Source organism: Xyrauchen texanus, chromosome 21, assembly GCF_025860055.1.
Source record: "Xyrauchen texanus isolate HMW12.3.18 chromosome 21, RBS_HiC_50CHRs, whole genome shotgun sequence".
NCBI classification, from domain to species: Eukaryota; Metazoa; Chordata; class Actinopteri; order Cypriniformes; family Catostomidae; genus Xyrauchen; species Xyrauchen texanus.
Window position 1 is genome coordinate 18,334,201 of NC_068296.1, and position 15,463 is coordinate 18,349,663.

A 15,463-nucleotide genomic window follows, 5' to 3' on the forward strand; every position below is an offset into this window, starting at 1 on the left:
TGTCCTGCCAATCAACCCTAGAACGCGCATGCGCATTAGCTCTACAAGCCGGGTAAGTATACAAGTTTTTTTTAGCGTAATGTGAGGTAAAGAATTTATGATACCTTTCTTGTCAGATTTTATTGTTGCTTTGAAATATGTCCTTTGATCGTAATCTTGACCAACAGTATTTGAGAGTTTGGTCTTTCTCCTTTCAAGTTAATAGGAGCTGCACTGGTATGACAGAAAATAACCACCCGAGAGAGTTCCAAAAATGGCCGATAGTGGACTGACTTGCTAAACAAATTGCTTTAAATCCAGCAAACACAGAAAGTTCTCTTAGCGCTAGGCTAGGTTATGAACCATACTGTTTTGTATTTTATAAGGGGCACCAATTCCTAACTTTCTAGGAACGTTCTCTTATAAATATCCAAAACCTAACGTTCCCAAAACGTTCTGGGGACCAAAAGTTGATAGTTAGAAATATGGGCTGGTCCTGAGATTATTGAGGACATTTAAGACACGCCTACCTCCGCAGCTATCCAATGGCACACTAGAGCACAACTTGTCACACGGAGAGATAATGACCTATCATCATCCATTCGCTCATGCCTTCATGTACCTGTCTCTAGTTTCAAGCTAGTTTTCTGCGCACCTGTTGGTGATGTGATGGGTCTGGTAGATATTTAGTGTTCATTTACTTCACAAATTTCTCTTTTATTTTCTTCTGTTTTTAATACTACTACTTTTTGGAGGGTTGCCGGTGTACACAGGTGGAATTTGTTTGTTCTTTGGAAAGTTTAAAGATGGATCAAGCTGATCTTCGGAGACTTTTCGCGGCGTGTGATGGAAACAGTTCGGGAAGAATCGAATACGTGGACTTCATCAATGTTTGTCGAGAGCTTAATGTCCCTGCTGACGAGATCAGGACTTTATTCAACAAGTTCGACCTGGACGGAGACGGATCCATTAATTTCAACGATTTTTCGTCCAGTTTTCAGGAAGTTTCCGAAGCCCTCAATCTGGCTTTGTTGGGCAGTAGTTTGCAGAACCAGAGAAGCGCTTGGGATGAATTTGAAAACACTTTAGACGGCGATGTGGCCTTTTATTTGGGAAGGTATGAAAAATGTTGGGACATGAATATTTTGACATATGAAGTGATGTAGGCTACCACAAAACTGTTCCTGTTCACAACTGAGAAGCATTCCGATGTATCTGAAGGAAAAAATCATTTGTTTCATTGTCTGGTGATTCTCACGAAACCTGGCATTAAAATGGCCTAGTCCTACTTTACTCCACAATTATAAGATACAAATAAGGAATTGTATTTTGCATACTGTAAAGGAAGCCATTAAAGAGATTGTTCACCCAGATGTTTGACTTTTGTTTCTTGTGCAGATCACAAACGAAGATTTTTAGAAGAATATTTCAGCTCCGTTCGTACAATGCAAGTGAACGGTGACCAGAACTTTTAAGGTCCAAAAATCACAAAGGCCATAAAAGTAATCCATAAGGCTCCAGTGGTTTAATCCATATATTCAGAAGTGACATGATGGGTGTGAGAAACGGTTCAATATTGAAGTCCTCTTTTTACTATAAATGTCCACTTTTATTTCGATTATTATTGTTTTATAGTATTTTATTTTTGGCTATTTGCATATATTCATGAATATCGCCACAAACCGAACAGGGAGGAAAATGAATCGTAAAAAAGGACTTAAATATTTGTTTCTCACCCACACCTATTAAATCACTTTTGAAGATGTTGATTTAACCACTGGAGTCATTTGGATCACTAATGCGCCCTTATGTGCTTTTTGGATTTCCTAGTTCTGATTATCATTCGCTTGCATTGTATGGACCTATAGAGCTGAGATATTCTAAAAATCTTTGTGCTCAGCAGAAGAGAAATTATTTTTGAGGTTAATAATTTTTTTGCATTTTGACTATTTTCATAACAGTTTGGAGTAAAATGCACTTATGATTTTATTTTCTCTTAAAACACTATGGCAACAAAAACGAAGAGAACTTGTCTTTCCTAAACACTATATTTCATTTTTTTTTTTCTTTTTTTTTTTTTTGGTCACTGAACTACAAAATGATTCTGATTTATCTTGTGTAAGGTCCACGTAAAGGATGTAATTGATGTAATAGATCAACAATTTTATGTTTTTAAAATGTTGCAAATATACGTCTTGATGATCACTGAAAATATCACATTTGATATTCTCAAATTAAGAGGCATTGGAACTGTCTTTTAATTTGTACCTATTTTAACTTGAAACATTGTAAAACGGTATCTTTCATAATTGAAAACAATGGGAATAGAAAAAGGAAAAACCTCTAGACGAGTTATGTTAATGAGAAAAGTTGGAGTTGAATTTCATTTTTTCTTTGTATTTATTTAGGGTTAAAAATGATTGGTACATTTTCTTGACAAGTTTCATAAGATGTTTCGTGGGGGCCTTTTGTTCAACTCGTTCATCTAAATTGTCTATACCCACATAGACAACTGGATTCTAGATAACTAGATATCCTTGTGGATTATATTGTTCCTTTTTATTGTCTCTGCAGGCAGTTGGATCTATTGAGTGAGTTGTATGAACAGATCCACTCCACATCAGATGAGCTGTTACTGCAGCAATATGAGGATCTCATCAAGTCCCTTTTGGCTGAGAGCAGAGAGCACAGGATGGAGAGTGAACAACTGGAGACCAGTCTGCGACGGTGAGGGTGCTGTTGTGAAGATAAACCAATGTTGCTACAGCTGATTGTGCTCTGAGATTGTTAAATGTACAATATCTTGGCCAAGGAGTTCCCACTACAACGGATATTATGAAGGACAATCATACTTGTGACATGCTTCTCAAAGTCTTTGAATAATCCCATCACACTTCTGATTGGGTTTGTCAATGGCCATTCCCTTTACAGTACTTTAACAGAGCTTAGTACTTAATTACTAGTATTGTCACTAGATAAATTCAATCAAGTGCAATTGTGCTTTAATGTTTTTATTGCTTTAGCACTGGCCCTGCTCAAGCTACAAAAAGAGTTTCCGGACAGTTGATGGGAGTGTTGCTTGCCATGTCTGGCCAGTGACTCATCGTTACTAAATGTTACATTAGTTGTTCTTGGAAATTAAGTTGATCGAACCTTTCAAACTTAATCATTTGAATTTCGGTGATAAATTTTGAATGTTGTGACTTCTGCTTATTTCACTTAAATGAAACTGAAGTTTATTCTATTAATCTTAAAACCATAACATTATCTAGCTGGCAAATACAGAAGGTTTTGTTGAAATTGTCATAATGATTTGTGATTGTCTTTAAGGTAAGAATGGGTGGAAAATTGATCATTATTGTTTTTATTAGTACGGTGTAATTTTCCAGCAAAGCTAGTTTATTGTAAATAAAACATAACATGAAATGGAAAAATACAAATATTATTCCTAGCATATATATATATATATATATGTATGTATGCGCTATCTCATTGCTAGAAATGAATTAAAAAATGTTGTGGTAGGAAAAGCTAAACTTTTGGCAGGGCAAGGAACTCCTGATCTGACCGGCCCAACAAAAATAAGCCTTAATGTTGATTGTTGTATGATGAATCAAATGTAATTGTGCTTTAGTATCTTTTGCAGGCTTAGTATGTTTTTATTGTTCAATATTGTACTTTCAAGGATTATTCAGGGTTCAAAACAAAATTAGCTAATTTCATAAAATTTGTGGCAAAGTTGATTAGCACAAGATTAATTTGACTTGTCCCACCTTTTCTATAATAATAAAATCAAAGTTACAGTGAAGCACTTCCAATAGATGTGGATGGGTCAGTTTTTAAAGGGTTTAAAGGCAGAAATGTGAGGCTTCTTAAGTACTTGCATTAATTCTCTTAAAAATCATGTATTTGTGCTGTAAAGTTTAAGTTAAGGTTTTACATTTCATCGTCATGTCAACAAAGTTGTAAAATTGGATTTAACTTTGCACTGAAAGTTAAGCTTTTTTTTTTTTTTTTTTTTTAACACAAATCATGTTTACATGCATATTGTTTGTCTTGTGGTGCTATATATATATATATATATATATATATATTACACAAACAATGAGTTTTAACATTTATATGTATTGCCCCCATTCAGTTCCATTGTAAGTGCCTTACTGGAAACCAGATGGTTTTTTTAAAGACAAAGGAGGGTCAAGTCAAAATTTTTTGGTAATCAATATCATGCCATAAATGTTTTCAATGGAGCGTAACTATTGATCCTGAAATATTCCTTTAACACCACTTCAAACTTCCTAATCTACTACATGGTAGGGTGGTAGGGTAAGCCTGAATATCATTTCATTCTATAAGCATTTAATGGCTTCAGTTTCTAAAGCTTTCATTCAGTTTCATTTAGATCTGTTTCCTTCTTAAGGAAGAAGGAAATTGAAAAACCGTCTTGGGGTTAGGGTTACTAAGCTTGCATATCTCCACTTTTCTCAGAAACCTTTGTAAATTATTGGCAGAGTGCTTTAATAGGTGTGGATGCATTTTGAGAGCTCTGTTTTCTCTAAGATATAGTCCAGGGCCTTTACTGTGTGTTTAGTGCAATGCTGTTTGTTTCATACTTGCGGCTCCTGTTCTCAAGAGCCCTGCCTTCTTTCCTCCCTTTCCTTTCGTCAGAGGTTTGCTCAACTGCACCCACTTGATGATTACTGTATGATAAAACTTTGTAGCTTTAAGCAGTAATTCATCACTCCTCCGGGAGCACGATTATTTTGAGATCTGGATGTAGGTGAAGCTGGATGCATTAAATGGTATCCATAGAATAAGACTGGGATAAAGACTTCATAGTTTGCACTGGGTGCTAATAGTGTGCTGTTTGACGAGCTGTGCTTTTGCTTGTTATCAACAGAACAGAGGAGCTGAGCTGCAGTCAGGTAGCAGAGATGGAAGAAGACTTGCAGCAGCAGCTGGCCCATACAGAAGAGAGGGTCAGGGAAGAGGTGAGAAGACTGAAAGGTTTGGTGTGCAATGATCCGAATGATTATGAATTGGCACATTTGCATATTGCATTTTATTTATTGTTTAAAATGTAAAGGAATAATTTCTTGAAATAAAAATTGTCATTATTTACATGGCATTCTAAACCTGTGATTTTTCTTTCCTCTGTAGAAAAAAAATCAACAATATTCTGGCTACTTTTTTCTGAGAATATCAAGCACCAAAAATTAGTCCAGTCCATTTGAATTGTGCTATATATTCCAATTGTTATGCTGTCATAAGATAGCTTTGTGTAAGGTATTGACCGAAATGTAAGTCACAAATTTTCATATGGACCACAATTTGTATTGTGTTTTTACAGTCCTGGTTCTCCTTCACTTCAATTACATGGAAAGAGTGCTTCGAATATTCTTAAATTAATCTAGTTTCAAGTGACACAGTTTTCATTTTTGAATGAATATACTTTAACAAGAGAGAGCAATACTTTTCTGAATTCATGGGGACATTATTAATATAGTTTCACAGTTTCATAGATTTTGTTCTGTCTTTTTGTAAAGGGGAAAAGGGAGCGATTTCAGGTGCGACTTGCTGATTGGTTCACCTTTATTCTTGTAGCCAAGTGTGCAGTTTTTAAAAGGATGGCCAGCCATACGCAGTGCACACAAAGGCTTCTCTATGAGAGCTTGTAAATGCCTCTTTATTAGACCTGTGCATATAAAGAAAACACTCTTCTTTGGTTTCATGCATACAGGAGCAAAAGAAATTGGACGAATCCATTGCTATGCTCCAAATCAAGCACGAAAATGAGCTTGCAGACCTGCAGGCAGCAATAGAGGAGCTCACTAAGGTGAATGATTTGGTGTTTTCAGAAAGGAAGTGTGATTCTTGTTTTATGACATTGCATGTGTTTGTTTTTTTTGTTTTTTTTATATTTGGTTGTTACATTCTGTGTAACTAATGCATTGTGTTGCTCACATTGCCTCCAACATTAGCAATATCAAGAGGAGTCCAAATTAAAGAGCCCCAGAGAAGATGCTATCAAATTGAGAGTACAGATTAAAGATCTAACGCAGGTACTGTATGAATAAGATATTCTGCCCAAACCCAAGTGCTACTGTCCAAATACGTTTGTGACCTTGTCAGCTTTCATTTCTGCATTTTTCTATAGGAGAATGAAGAGCTGAGATCATCTTTCATGAAAGCCCAGATGAACATCTCCATTCTCCAAGTAGAGTTGGACAGATTAAAAAATGCCTTCACAGATCAGAAACTCCAACATGAGAGGTAAGAACATTAATTCCTGAATTGATTAATTAGTGTTGCTTGCTAAACTAATCTAATGTAATGATACCTCAAATTGTGCGGCTTGGGGAAAGGTGTGCACCCATATTCACCCACAACACATAGCATTCTAACGGCAAAATTTGCACAAGTGCCTCTAAAAAAAAAATACAACTTAAACTTGGGCTTCTCGAGAATAAGTGCCTGAGACATTAATGCAGTCATTTGTTTTTACACTTAAACTCAAAGAATTCTAATCCTATTTTCTTTAGGAAAAAAGATTGTAATGGGTGTCAATTTTTCTCACAGAGAATGTGATGACCTTCAAAAGATGGTGATGGAATATCAGTCTTACTCCAGCCATATAGAAATGCTCCAGTGAGTCTCCAGTTTTATTCTGTAATGGTCACTTTCAAAGTTTGCTGTTCTGTTGCTCAGTGTTATTGTAGTGGAGTAATGCATTCATTACATAATGTGTGTTTTAAAGGAATAGTTCACCCAAAAATTTAAGTTCTCATTTACTCATGCCATCCCTGATATGAATACCTTTCTTCTGCAGAGCACAACATTTTTAGATGAATATTACATCTCTGTGAGTCCATACAATGCAAGTGAATGGTGACCAGACCTTTCAAGCTCCAAAAATCTAAAAGACAACATAAAAGTAATCCATATGACAATAGTGGTTAAATCCATGTCTTCAGAAGTGATTTAATAGGTGTGGGTGATTTAAACTGATCAATACAAAATATCACTGTCACTGACTAAAATTTATTTAATTGATTTATTCATTTAGTTCATGTGGCTTTTTTTTAGCAAATCAACTTAAGCACAAAAAAGAAAAATCTGTTATGACCATTAGAGATTCTGCAGGGAATTTCACACAATCACCAGATGAAATGAACAAACAGATATCTTACCTTTTTACAGCAGTTTATACTCCTTCAAAAATGATCTGGATACAACAGATGTTAAATCTTTTTTGGATAATATAACTACCTAATTTAACAACAAGCAGACCTTTTAGACTCTCTGAATTACATAATGCATTAAATCAGATGACTAATAATAAAAGCCCCAGGACCAGATGGATTCCCTGCAGAATTCCTGAAACATTTCTGGCATATGTTTGAGCTTATTATTCTTCACAATGATTACAGAAATAAATGCCAAAGGCCAGATACCATCTCAAATGAATACGGCAATAGATAACTATTATTGAGCCATTCTGAAAATTCTAATATAAAAGTAATATCCAAAACTCTTCTCTCACTTAAGAGATGGTAATCAATTATCCTATCAGAATAATAAACTTCAGGTAGGACTGGACACACCTAATGTTTTTTTATATATATATTATTTGGCAAATCAATGACCATAAATATTGGATACATCCTAACATATGACAGAATATTATCAAATATAACATAAACAATTGAAAAAATCAGTGCAAAATTAAGCTATACTACACACAATCTGTTTTAGTGCATATCTTTTTCTAAGCCAGGAACCCAGAGATAGGCACAGGGCCCCTATTAGACTATAGGGCTTAAACTGGATTTTTGTTGTGTCAGACCTCACTCATCTGCTAGCGATAAATTGTAATTTATCATCAGATGCAGAGGCGTTTCCAGCATTGAAGGACATCCGTGGCTTAGCCCAGACAATTTTATTTTCATACTAGCAACCACTTCCCTGTAGTCCAAAGCTGGTGAGAGGGTATTCTTTGAGTTTTGCTCTGGCTGGGCCTGTTTCTACAGTTCCTAAATCTTCCACTCTAGTACTATCCTCAACATCCTCTCTCCTCCCTGAATCATCTGTGATGCAAAAAAACAGATACAGCACATAAGTTATTGCAAATCCGCTTCAAACATCTAATTCATCAAGTGCTACATATGTCAAATTGTAGACCAATACTATTGAAGAAAATGTATTGGGATGAGCAGATCAGTTGGATTGCCCTAATATCTATCATGATTCTTGAATTTTCATGTACATTAACAAAGTCATCGCAAGAGTTATATTATAGTGAGTAATAAAGTGAGGTAAAAAAAAATATTGAATATAAATAATTTATATTTTTTGACATAAATAGTCAAAATGATGTATAAGATCCTAAGTTAAAGCAATACATGAATGACTTTAGTCAAGTTCATTGACACATCATGGCATCGAACTGTATATAATTCTCATAATCTCTATGAGAATAATTCATCTGTCAAAATCCTTTCATTATGATCATTGAGAGAAACAATGTTTCACTTTTAACTTTCTAAAGTAAAGTGACTTATTAATTGTTAGCAGTTTCCATGCCTGATTCTGGCACAGCTGCTGCTGCTGCTCCTCAGTCTGTAGCTCATCTTTGCTACACTCTACAAAGCCATTTACTCAAATCAAAGTGTATATTTCCTACAAACTAATATCACAAAACAAGTCACACATACATTTTATGTTAATGCTTATTGGTTATCCTTAGCGAAAACAAACACCTGATAAACAAGAAAAGTACGCTCTGAACGGGGCTCAAACCGCGGTCTCCGGCGTGAGAGGTGACTGCGTTAACTCGGAGCTACCAAGCTGCGTCAATCTAAACAAGGAGGTTAGAGGCTACAACTCTTGAGGTTTAGCCTACTGTGGGTGAAAGCCAGCTAGATGATGATCTTAAGACTTTAAGGACAAAAACAAATGTGAATTCTTACCCACTGACTTCTTTCGGAAAAATCCCCAAAGCCTCATTTGCTTAATTTTTGCTGTATTTCCTGCTAATTGCTGTTAACTCCTAAGTAACGTTAGTTGATGTCAACGACTGTGCAAGCTCCTCCTCTACCTGCTGCATATTCAACAGAGAGGAAGAAACTGAGTCGCCCATAGGCTACCGACAGCAAAGGAACTTATTCTATAGGCTAGATTATGCCTATGTCTATATTTACAGGCTGTATGCAGTATGTGCAAAGCCAAAGCACAATGAAATAAGGCAACTTATGATTGCGGGGGTTTACATAGGCTTTTGTCCGGTTTCATATTTGTCAGTCAACTATTCAAAATACATTCGTGGCTACACAAAACATTCGGGTCTGAAGCCCCAGTAAAATCGGCTGCCGCCGCCTCTGATCAGATGGACAGATTATTTCTCAAATTTTCAGGGAAGGCAGAGCTTATCCTAGGGGAGGCACTGCCTCCCCCAGCCTCCCCCTAGACATGCCCCTGATACCAATTATTCAATCTCTTTACATATTCATAAATGGGGGTCTTCTCCTGACCCAAACTTCTGGTGTGAGATTTGTAAAAATACAGTTTCAGTGATTTAAGCAATACACAAAATAGGTTTATCTAACTTAGGATGTTAAGATTACATTGAGTACTGTGCTGCTTCTCTTGTAAACAATGTGCTTCCTGTCTCCTATAATAATTACCTAATAATGACGAGCTTACATCATCCCTCTCGCGCGCGTTACAGGGATGTAAAAAGTGTACGTTTTGTTTCTAAAAATAATCGGTTGGGTTCAGAAGTACATTCACTTGCATTGTTTAAAGGAGGAAGCCTGAAATAAAATCCTAAAATTCTTATATTCAGTTTTGATGAAGAAATAAACTTTGACCTTGGATGGCCTGAGGGTGAGTTAATTATCAGCTAATTTTCATTTTTGGGTGAACACTTCTTATTAAGCAGAAAACAGTCACATCTGGGATGGCATGAGGGCGAGTAAATGAGAATTTTCATTTTTGGGTGAACTAACCCTTTAATGGATGGGATGTGTTTTCAGTGACACTCAGTCAAAATATTCTGAGGAAGTTGATTTTCTTGTAACTTGCATATTAGAAATGCCATGGACTTTAATGTGATTCTTGTTCTCCATATCAGGGACATGAACAAGAAGTTGTATGACAGCAACGATGGGTTACGCTCTGCTCTGAGCCAGGATAATGCCTCTGCAAATAGACTGGTAGCTATTTCATTGGTTTTGAATAAAAAAAAATAATAATTCACTTGTGTTTGAACCTAGATACTGTCATCAAATTTTCATTTAATTTTTGACTGGGCTAAAGTTTGGAAAACGGATAAATGTTGTGGTGAGTAGTTGTTTTCAACTAAAGCAAATGGCCAAATTAAAACCTAATTTAAGGATCTGGAGAGAGTTATCCATTCCTTAATCTCATCTAGACTTAACTATTCCAATGCAGTGTATATGGGTCTAAATCACTCATCTCTGTATCGCCTGCAGTTGGTTAAATGCTTCTAGGTTGCTTACTGGTGCTAGGAAGAGGGAAAACATTTAACTGGTTTTAGCATCTCTCCACTGGTTACCGGTGCAATATAGGATCCATTTTAAAATCGTATTTGTTTTTAAAGCTTTAAATTATATGGCCCCTTATCTGTCAGAACTTCGGAGCTATCAACAATCCCCTAGAACCCTCAAATCTGCTTTATCTGTTGCTGGCCTTAGATTATTGAACAGTATACCTCTTATAACATATATACTGTATACATTAGGTCTGCCCCTTCCTGTTTTTAAATCGCACCTGAAGACATATCTGTATTCCTTGGCTTTTACATGAATGTTATTGTAGATTCTATGGGTTATTTCTTGTCTTTGTGGTGGTGTCTATCATCTTTTATTCCTCTGTATCCTATTATTGTTTAATTTGCTTTATGTACAGCACTTTGGTATACACTAGTTCTTAAATGTGCTATATAAATAAATTGACCTTTACTGTTGCACATGAAACTGGTGTTGAGCGGGTAGAATCCAATGAAGCTGTCAGCTGAGGACATGTGAGGTGTCTATTTCTCAAACTAGAGACTCTGATGTAATTGTATTTTGTTCAGTTGTACATCTGGGCCTTCCACATCTCTTTCTGTCCTTGTTAGAGCCAGTTATCATTTGATAAATGACTTTTTTTTTTTTTTCATATAGTGATAGTGCTGTTTACATCTGTAATGTCCAGACTATGCTTTGTGATCAGTTGAATGCCACTTTGGTGAATTAAAGTACCAATTTCCTTCTGAAACAGCTAAATATGTACATTATTCCAAACTTTTGGCTGCCAGTGTAATTTTTCAGTTGTGTTTTGGAATGTTCTGGAACTCATTTGAATGTACATAATAATGTCATTAAAGTATTTACTCTTCTGCAGCCCTCCCCCAAAAATGATGTCCCTCCTAGGAAAATGAAACCAGTTCGGCAGAGCACAATGAATCGGAGCAGGTGTTTATGAACCCTATTCAATATTTGTTGCAGTTATACCTTATGAGAAGGAATATAGTGTAACAATGCCACCTTGTTTCATGCCTGACATATGTCTGGCACTTTAAAGTTTTGCTAATGAAGAAGACTCCATGGCCCTGGTTAAGAGCTGGGCTGATAAGTATTTGGACAGTGGAGTATCTCTACAAACGGACACTGAGCCAATGTCAGGCAGCGATTATGACAGTGATGACAGCCATCATTTAGTGGAAACGGTGCATCATAGCTACTCTTATATTCCTACTGAGCTGGAGGTAAGCCTGCAATAAGCTTTAATATACTGTATGATGTAGTTGTAGATTTGATGTAAAAATAGAACATGTTAATGTAGTAAATGCATATCCCTTGGTTGAATAACAATGTCTCATAGGTTTCAGACCTGAAGTCTGAAGCTATGGAACCTGTAGCTCCTAGAACAGTTGGCTCAATGGCTTCTTCACTACGACGGCGGTTGTCAGCTTTTCCAGTTAAGGTACTAGATGCACCTTTTAGCTTGCACAGATGTGGTTGGAAATCTGAATTTGTATGACTGCAACAATCATTTTTGCTCTATCGCATAATATTTGTGTTCTCTGCTGAAAAGTCCATCATTACTGGTCACCAGCTTATGTTGTGTTTTGGGTGCTGGTTCCCCAGCATGGGTCGCTGTGGTGCTGGTGTCTCTACCAGGCTTTTAAGTTGGCTTAGCCAGCTTCATCAGAAAGACTGGTCAATCAGCTTCAACAGCTAGTTTTTGCTGGTGAAAAGCATGGCTATGCTGGTCCACCAGCTAGACTAGCATCAAACCAGCCTAGACCTGCATGGCAATTGCATGCTGGTTAAACTGGTCTTTTTAGAAGGGTTGGTATAAATACACTGCCTCAAAGTTACTTTCCTTTTTAAAAACATCGATTCCTCCATTTAATGTTTTTGCTGGGCAATTTTGTACTCTACAGCAAACTGAAGCAAACCTGTGTGACACAGATGACCTTGCTCCAGTGTACCGTCTGGTGTTAGCTGGGGATGCTGGTGCAGGAAAATCCAGCTTTTTACTACGACTGAGTCTCAATGAATTCAGAGGAGATATACAAACCACTCTTGGTGAGCAAATGAAAGACATAGTCAGTTGTGTTTTAAACATACCCTGTGAATACTGCATAAGTATTGAGAATCCGTTTAGCACTAAGAATTAATTCTTGCAGGTGTTGATTTTCAAATAAAGAAGATGCTTGTGGATGGAGAGAAAACAAACCTTCAGATCTGGGACACTGCTGGACAGGAAAGGTATACACTTGCCTTTGTGTGGTTGTGTTTAAAATCTTTAAGGTATAACTCACCCAGAAATGAAAATTCATTATTTACTCATGTTGTTCCATTTACATTACATTTACGCATTTGGCAGAAGCTTTTATCCAAAGCGACTTACAGTGCAATTATTACAGGGACAATCCCCCTGGAGCAACCTGGAGTTAAGTGCCTTGCTCAAGGAAACAATGGTGGTGGCCGTGGAGTTAGAACCTGTGACCTTCTGATTAACAGCCCTGTGCTTTAGCCACTACGCCACCACCACTCCATTTTTGTTCCAAAACCATATCTTTCCATGGAGCATAGACTGATATGTTAGGCAGAATGACAACCTCAGTGACCATTTACATTCATTGTATATAGAGAGAAAGAGGCAATAGAAGTGAATTGTGACTGAAACTAACATACTGCTTTGTGTCCTTTTGAAGGAAGACAAACAGGTTTTGAAGAACATGAGGGTGACTAAATGATGACTTAATGTTTGGGTGAATTGTCCCTTAATGTTGTGTGACCATGCATCTGAAGGTTAGGCAACACCTGCTTTGTCAACCTGGATTTTATTAAAAGCTTTCACACATTCCTTTTTAAATGCATTTGTTATTAATAGCATTTAAGTATCTTGGGTTGTAAAGTGGGTTGTGCCTCTAGATTTACTGTTCTGTAAATGTATTTTAAAGAGGTTAAGCAAAGAGTCTTATGATAACCCTTAACTACAGGAATGATCTGGGTTATTTTTTAACCTAATATTTATGTTCTGCATCTCTGGCATGCTGTTGATTACCACAGACAGTTTTGTACTGCTGTGTGTATAAGCAAATCGGAAAGGTTTATTTTAACTACTCAGACATTTAGCAGGCTGGCGGGTTTAAAAGAAGAAATTTGAACCTTGTATTTTGTTAGAAGCACTGGAATTTTTAAAGGAATAGTTCACCAAAAAAAAAAAAAATCCCTCATGCCATCCCAGATGTGACTTTTCTTTCTTCTGCTGAACACAAAGATTTATTGAACATCTCAGCGCAGGAGTCATATGGATTACTTTTATACTGACTTGACGTGATTTTTAAAGCTTCTAAGTCTAGTCGCCTTTCAGTTGCATTGTATGGACCTTCAGAGCTGACATTTTCAAACAAAATCTTTGTTCTGCAATAAAAGTCATGCACATCTGAGAAGGCATGAGTGTGAGTAAAATGAGAATTTAAATTTTTTAGTGAACTATTCCTTTAAGATGTTTGTTGGTTGATCTGTGCAGTTAAATGTCCCTGTTGAGGTGGAACTTGAGTTTGTATGCGATTTTACAGCTATGCTACTTGTTTAATTTATGTTCATAAGCTACTTTTTAAACCGTGTGGTAAGGGCATATATTTAGTTTATTTGTGGTTCTACCCACTTGCCTGTTAAGTTTCCATAATAAGCATATTTACTGTAAATGGATTTCCTGTATATTTATAAACACGGACACTTTGACTTTGAAAATAACTCTGAATTTTCCTTTAAACTTAGAATGTTTATACGAATGTAATAAAAATTATGTAAAATGTTACAGCAGGTAGAAAATTATTTTTCAGTTATATTCTTCTGGCAAAAATGTATTTATTCTTTTACAGGTTCCGCAGCATTGCCAGGTCGTACTTTCGCAAAGCACATGGAGTGCTACTCCTGTACGATGTCACATCTGAGAGCAGTTTCCTAAATGTTCGTGAATGGGTGGAACAGATTCGGGTACACTGACTCATTGTGTTTTTACATTGTATCAAAATGTGTTGTCAGAATCCTGTTAATGCATGACAATTGTGCTGGTTGAGCAAAGTACCCTTTTCTCTTCACAGGAGTCTACAGAGGAGGACATCCCAATGTGTGTGATAGGCAACAAGGTGGATTTGAAGGCTGAGAAACCAGAGGCAAATTGTGTGAGTGCATTCCATGGGGAAAAGCTTGCTATGGTGAGTCATGTCAGTTTTGTGTAGAAAGAATGTAATGACTATCATGACAATTCTAATGGCTGCTCTTTGACATTAGGCTTACAATGCCCTGTTCTGTGAGGCAAGTGCAAAAGAGGGGACAAATGTTGTAGAGGCGGTTTTACATTTAGCAAGGTAAGAAATCTTATCAGTTCTTTCAAACTCATTCTAACACCATTTAGAGGCTTTAAACCAGTCATTATTATCACAGGGAAGTAAAGAAACATGCAAAACTGAGACGAAGATCACAGTCGCAGGTTAAGCTGAGCCTTCACAATCGGAGGAAGACGCTGAGCAACTGCTGTGGAGTTTAAGTCTTGCTGGTCATTACTTGGATACACCCTAGTGATGCCATGATTACATTTCTTAAAATTATATTTAAGTCAGTGCTTTTTTTTTTTTTTAAAAAACCTCAATGGTTGTTAATTCTACCACAATAAGTAAAGTCCTTTTATTTGAACAAAGTTGTTGCAATAAAACTTGACTTGGTCACTTAAGATTTGTTTTTTAAACTTTGACATCTTGGTATGTTTAATAGTCATTAGTGTCTTAGGTGTTTTAGCACACTGATCAAATGTATATTTGTATATTTGCCTATAAATTATCAAGTCACTTCAGGGTTTGTTTGTTTTTTACATGCTGTAATTATTTGATTTATGTGTTTCAAAGGACATGTCCATATAAATGTTTTTAACGTTTGTTAAATAAAAAGTTTTAGACTCGAAT

General features: G+C 36.4%; 1 protein-coding gene across 1 annotated transcript; it reads left to right on the top strand.

Moving 5' to 3' along the window:
* The first annotated feature begins 616 nt into the window (after positions 1 to 616).
* On the top strand, positions 617 to 15,456 carry LOC127661452 (ras and EF-hand domain-containing protein-like). Its single transcript, XM_052152178.1, has 17 exons — positions 617 to 1,096; positions 2,554 to 2,706; positions 4,880 to 4,970; positions 5,720 to 5,815; positions 5,961 to 6,041; positions 6,137 to 6,252; positions 6,559 to 6,627; positions 10,112 to 10,193; positions 11,386 to 11,456; positions 11,566 to 11,749; positions 11,866 to 11,967; positions 12,431 to 12,575; positions 12,677 to 12,758; positions 14,384 to 14,498; positions 14,606 to 14,719; positions 14,796 to 14,872; positions 14,949 to 15,456. Exons 1-17 carry the CDS (start codon positions 786 to 788, stop codon positions 15,049 to 15,051), a joined length of 1,992 nt encoding a protein of 663 aa, XP_052008138.1. The 5' UTR covers positions 617 to 785; the 3' UTR covers positions 15,052 to 15,456.
* Positions 15,457 to 15,463: the final 7 nt, after the last annotated feature.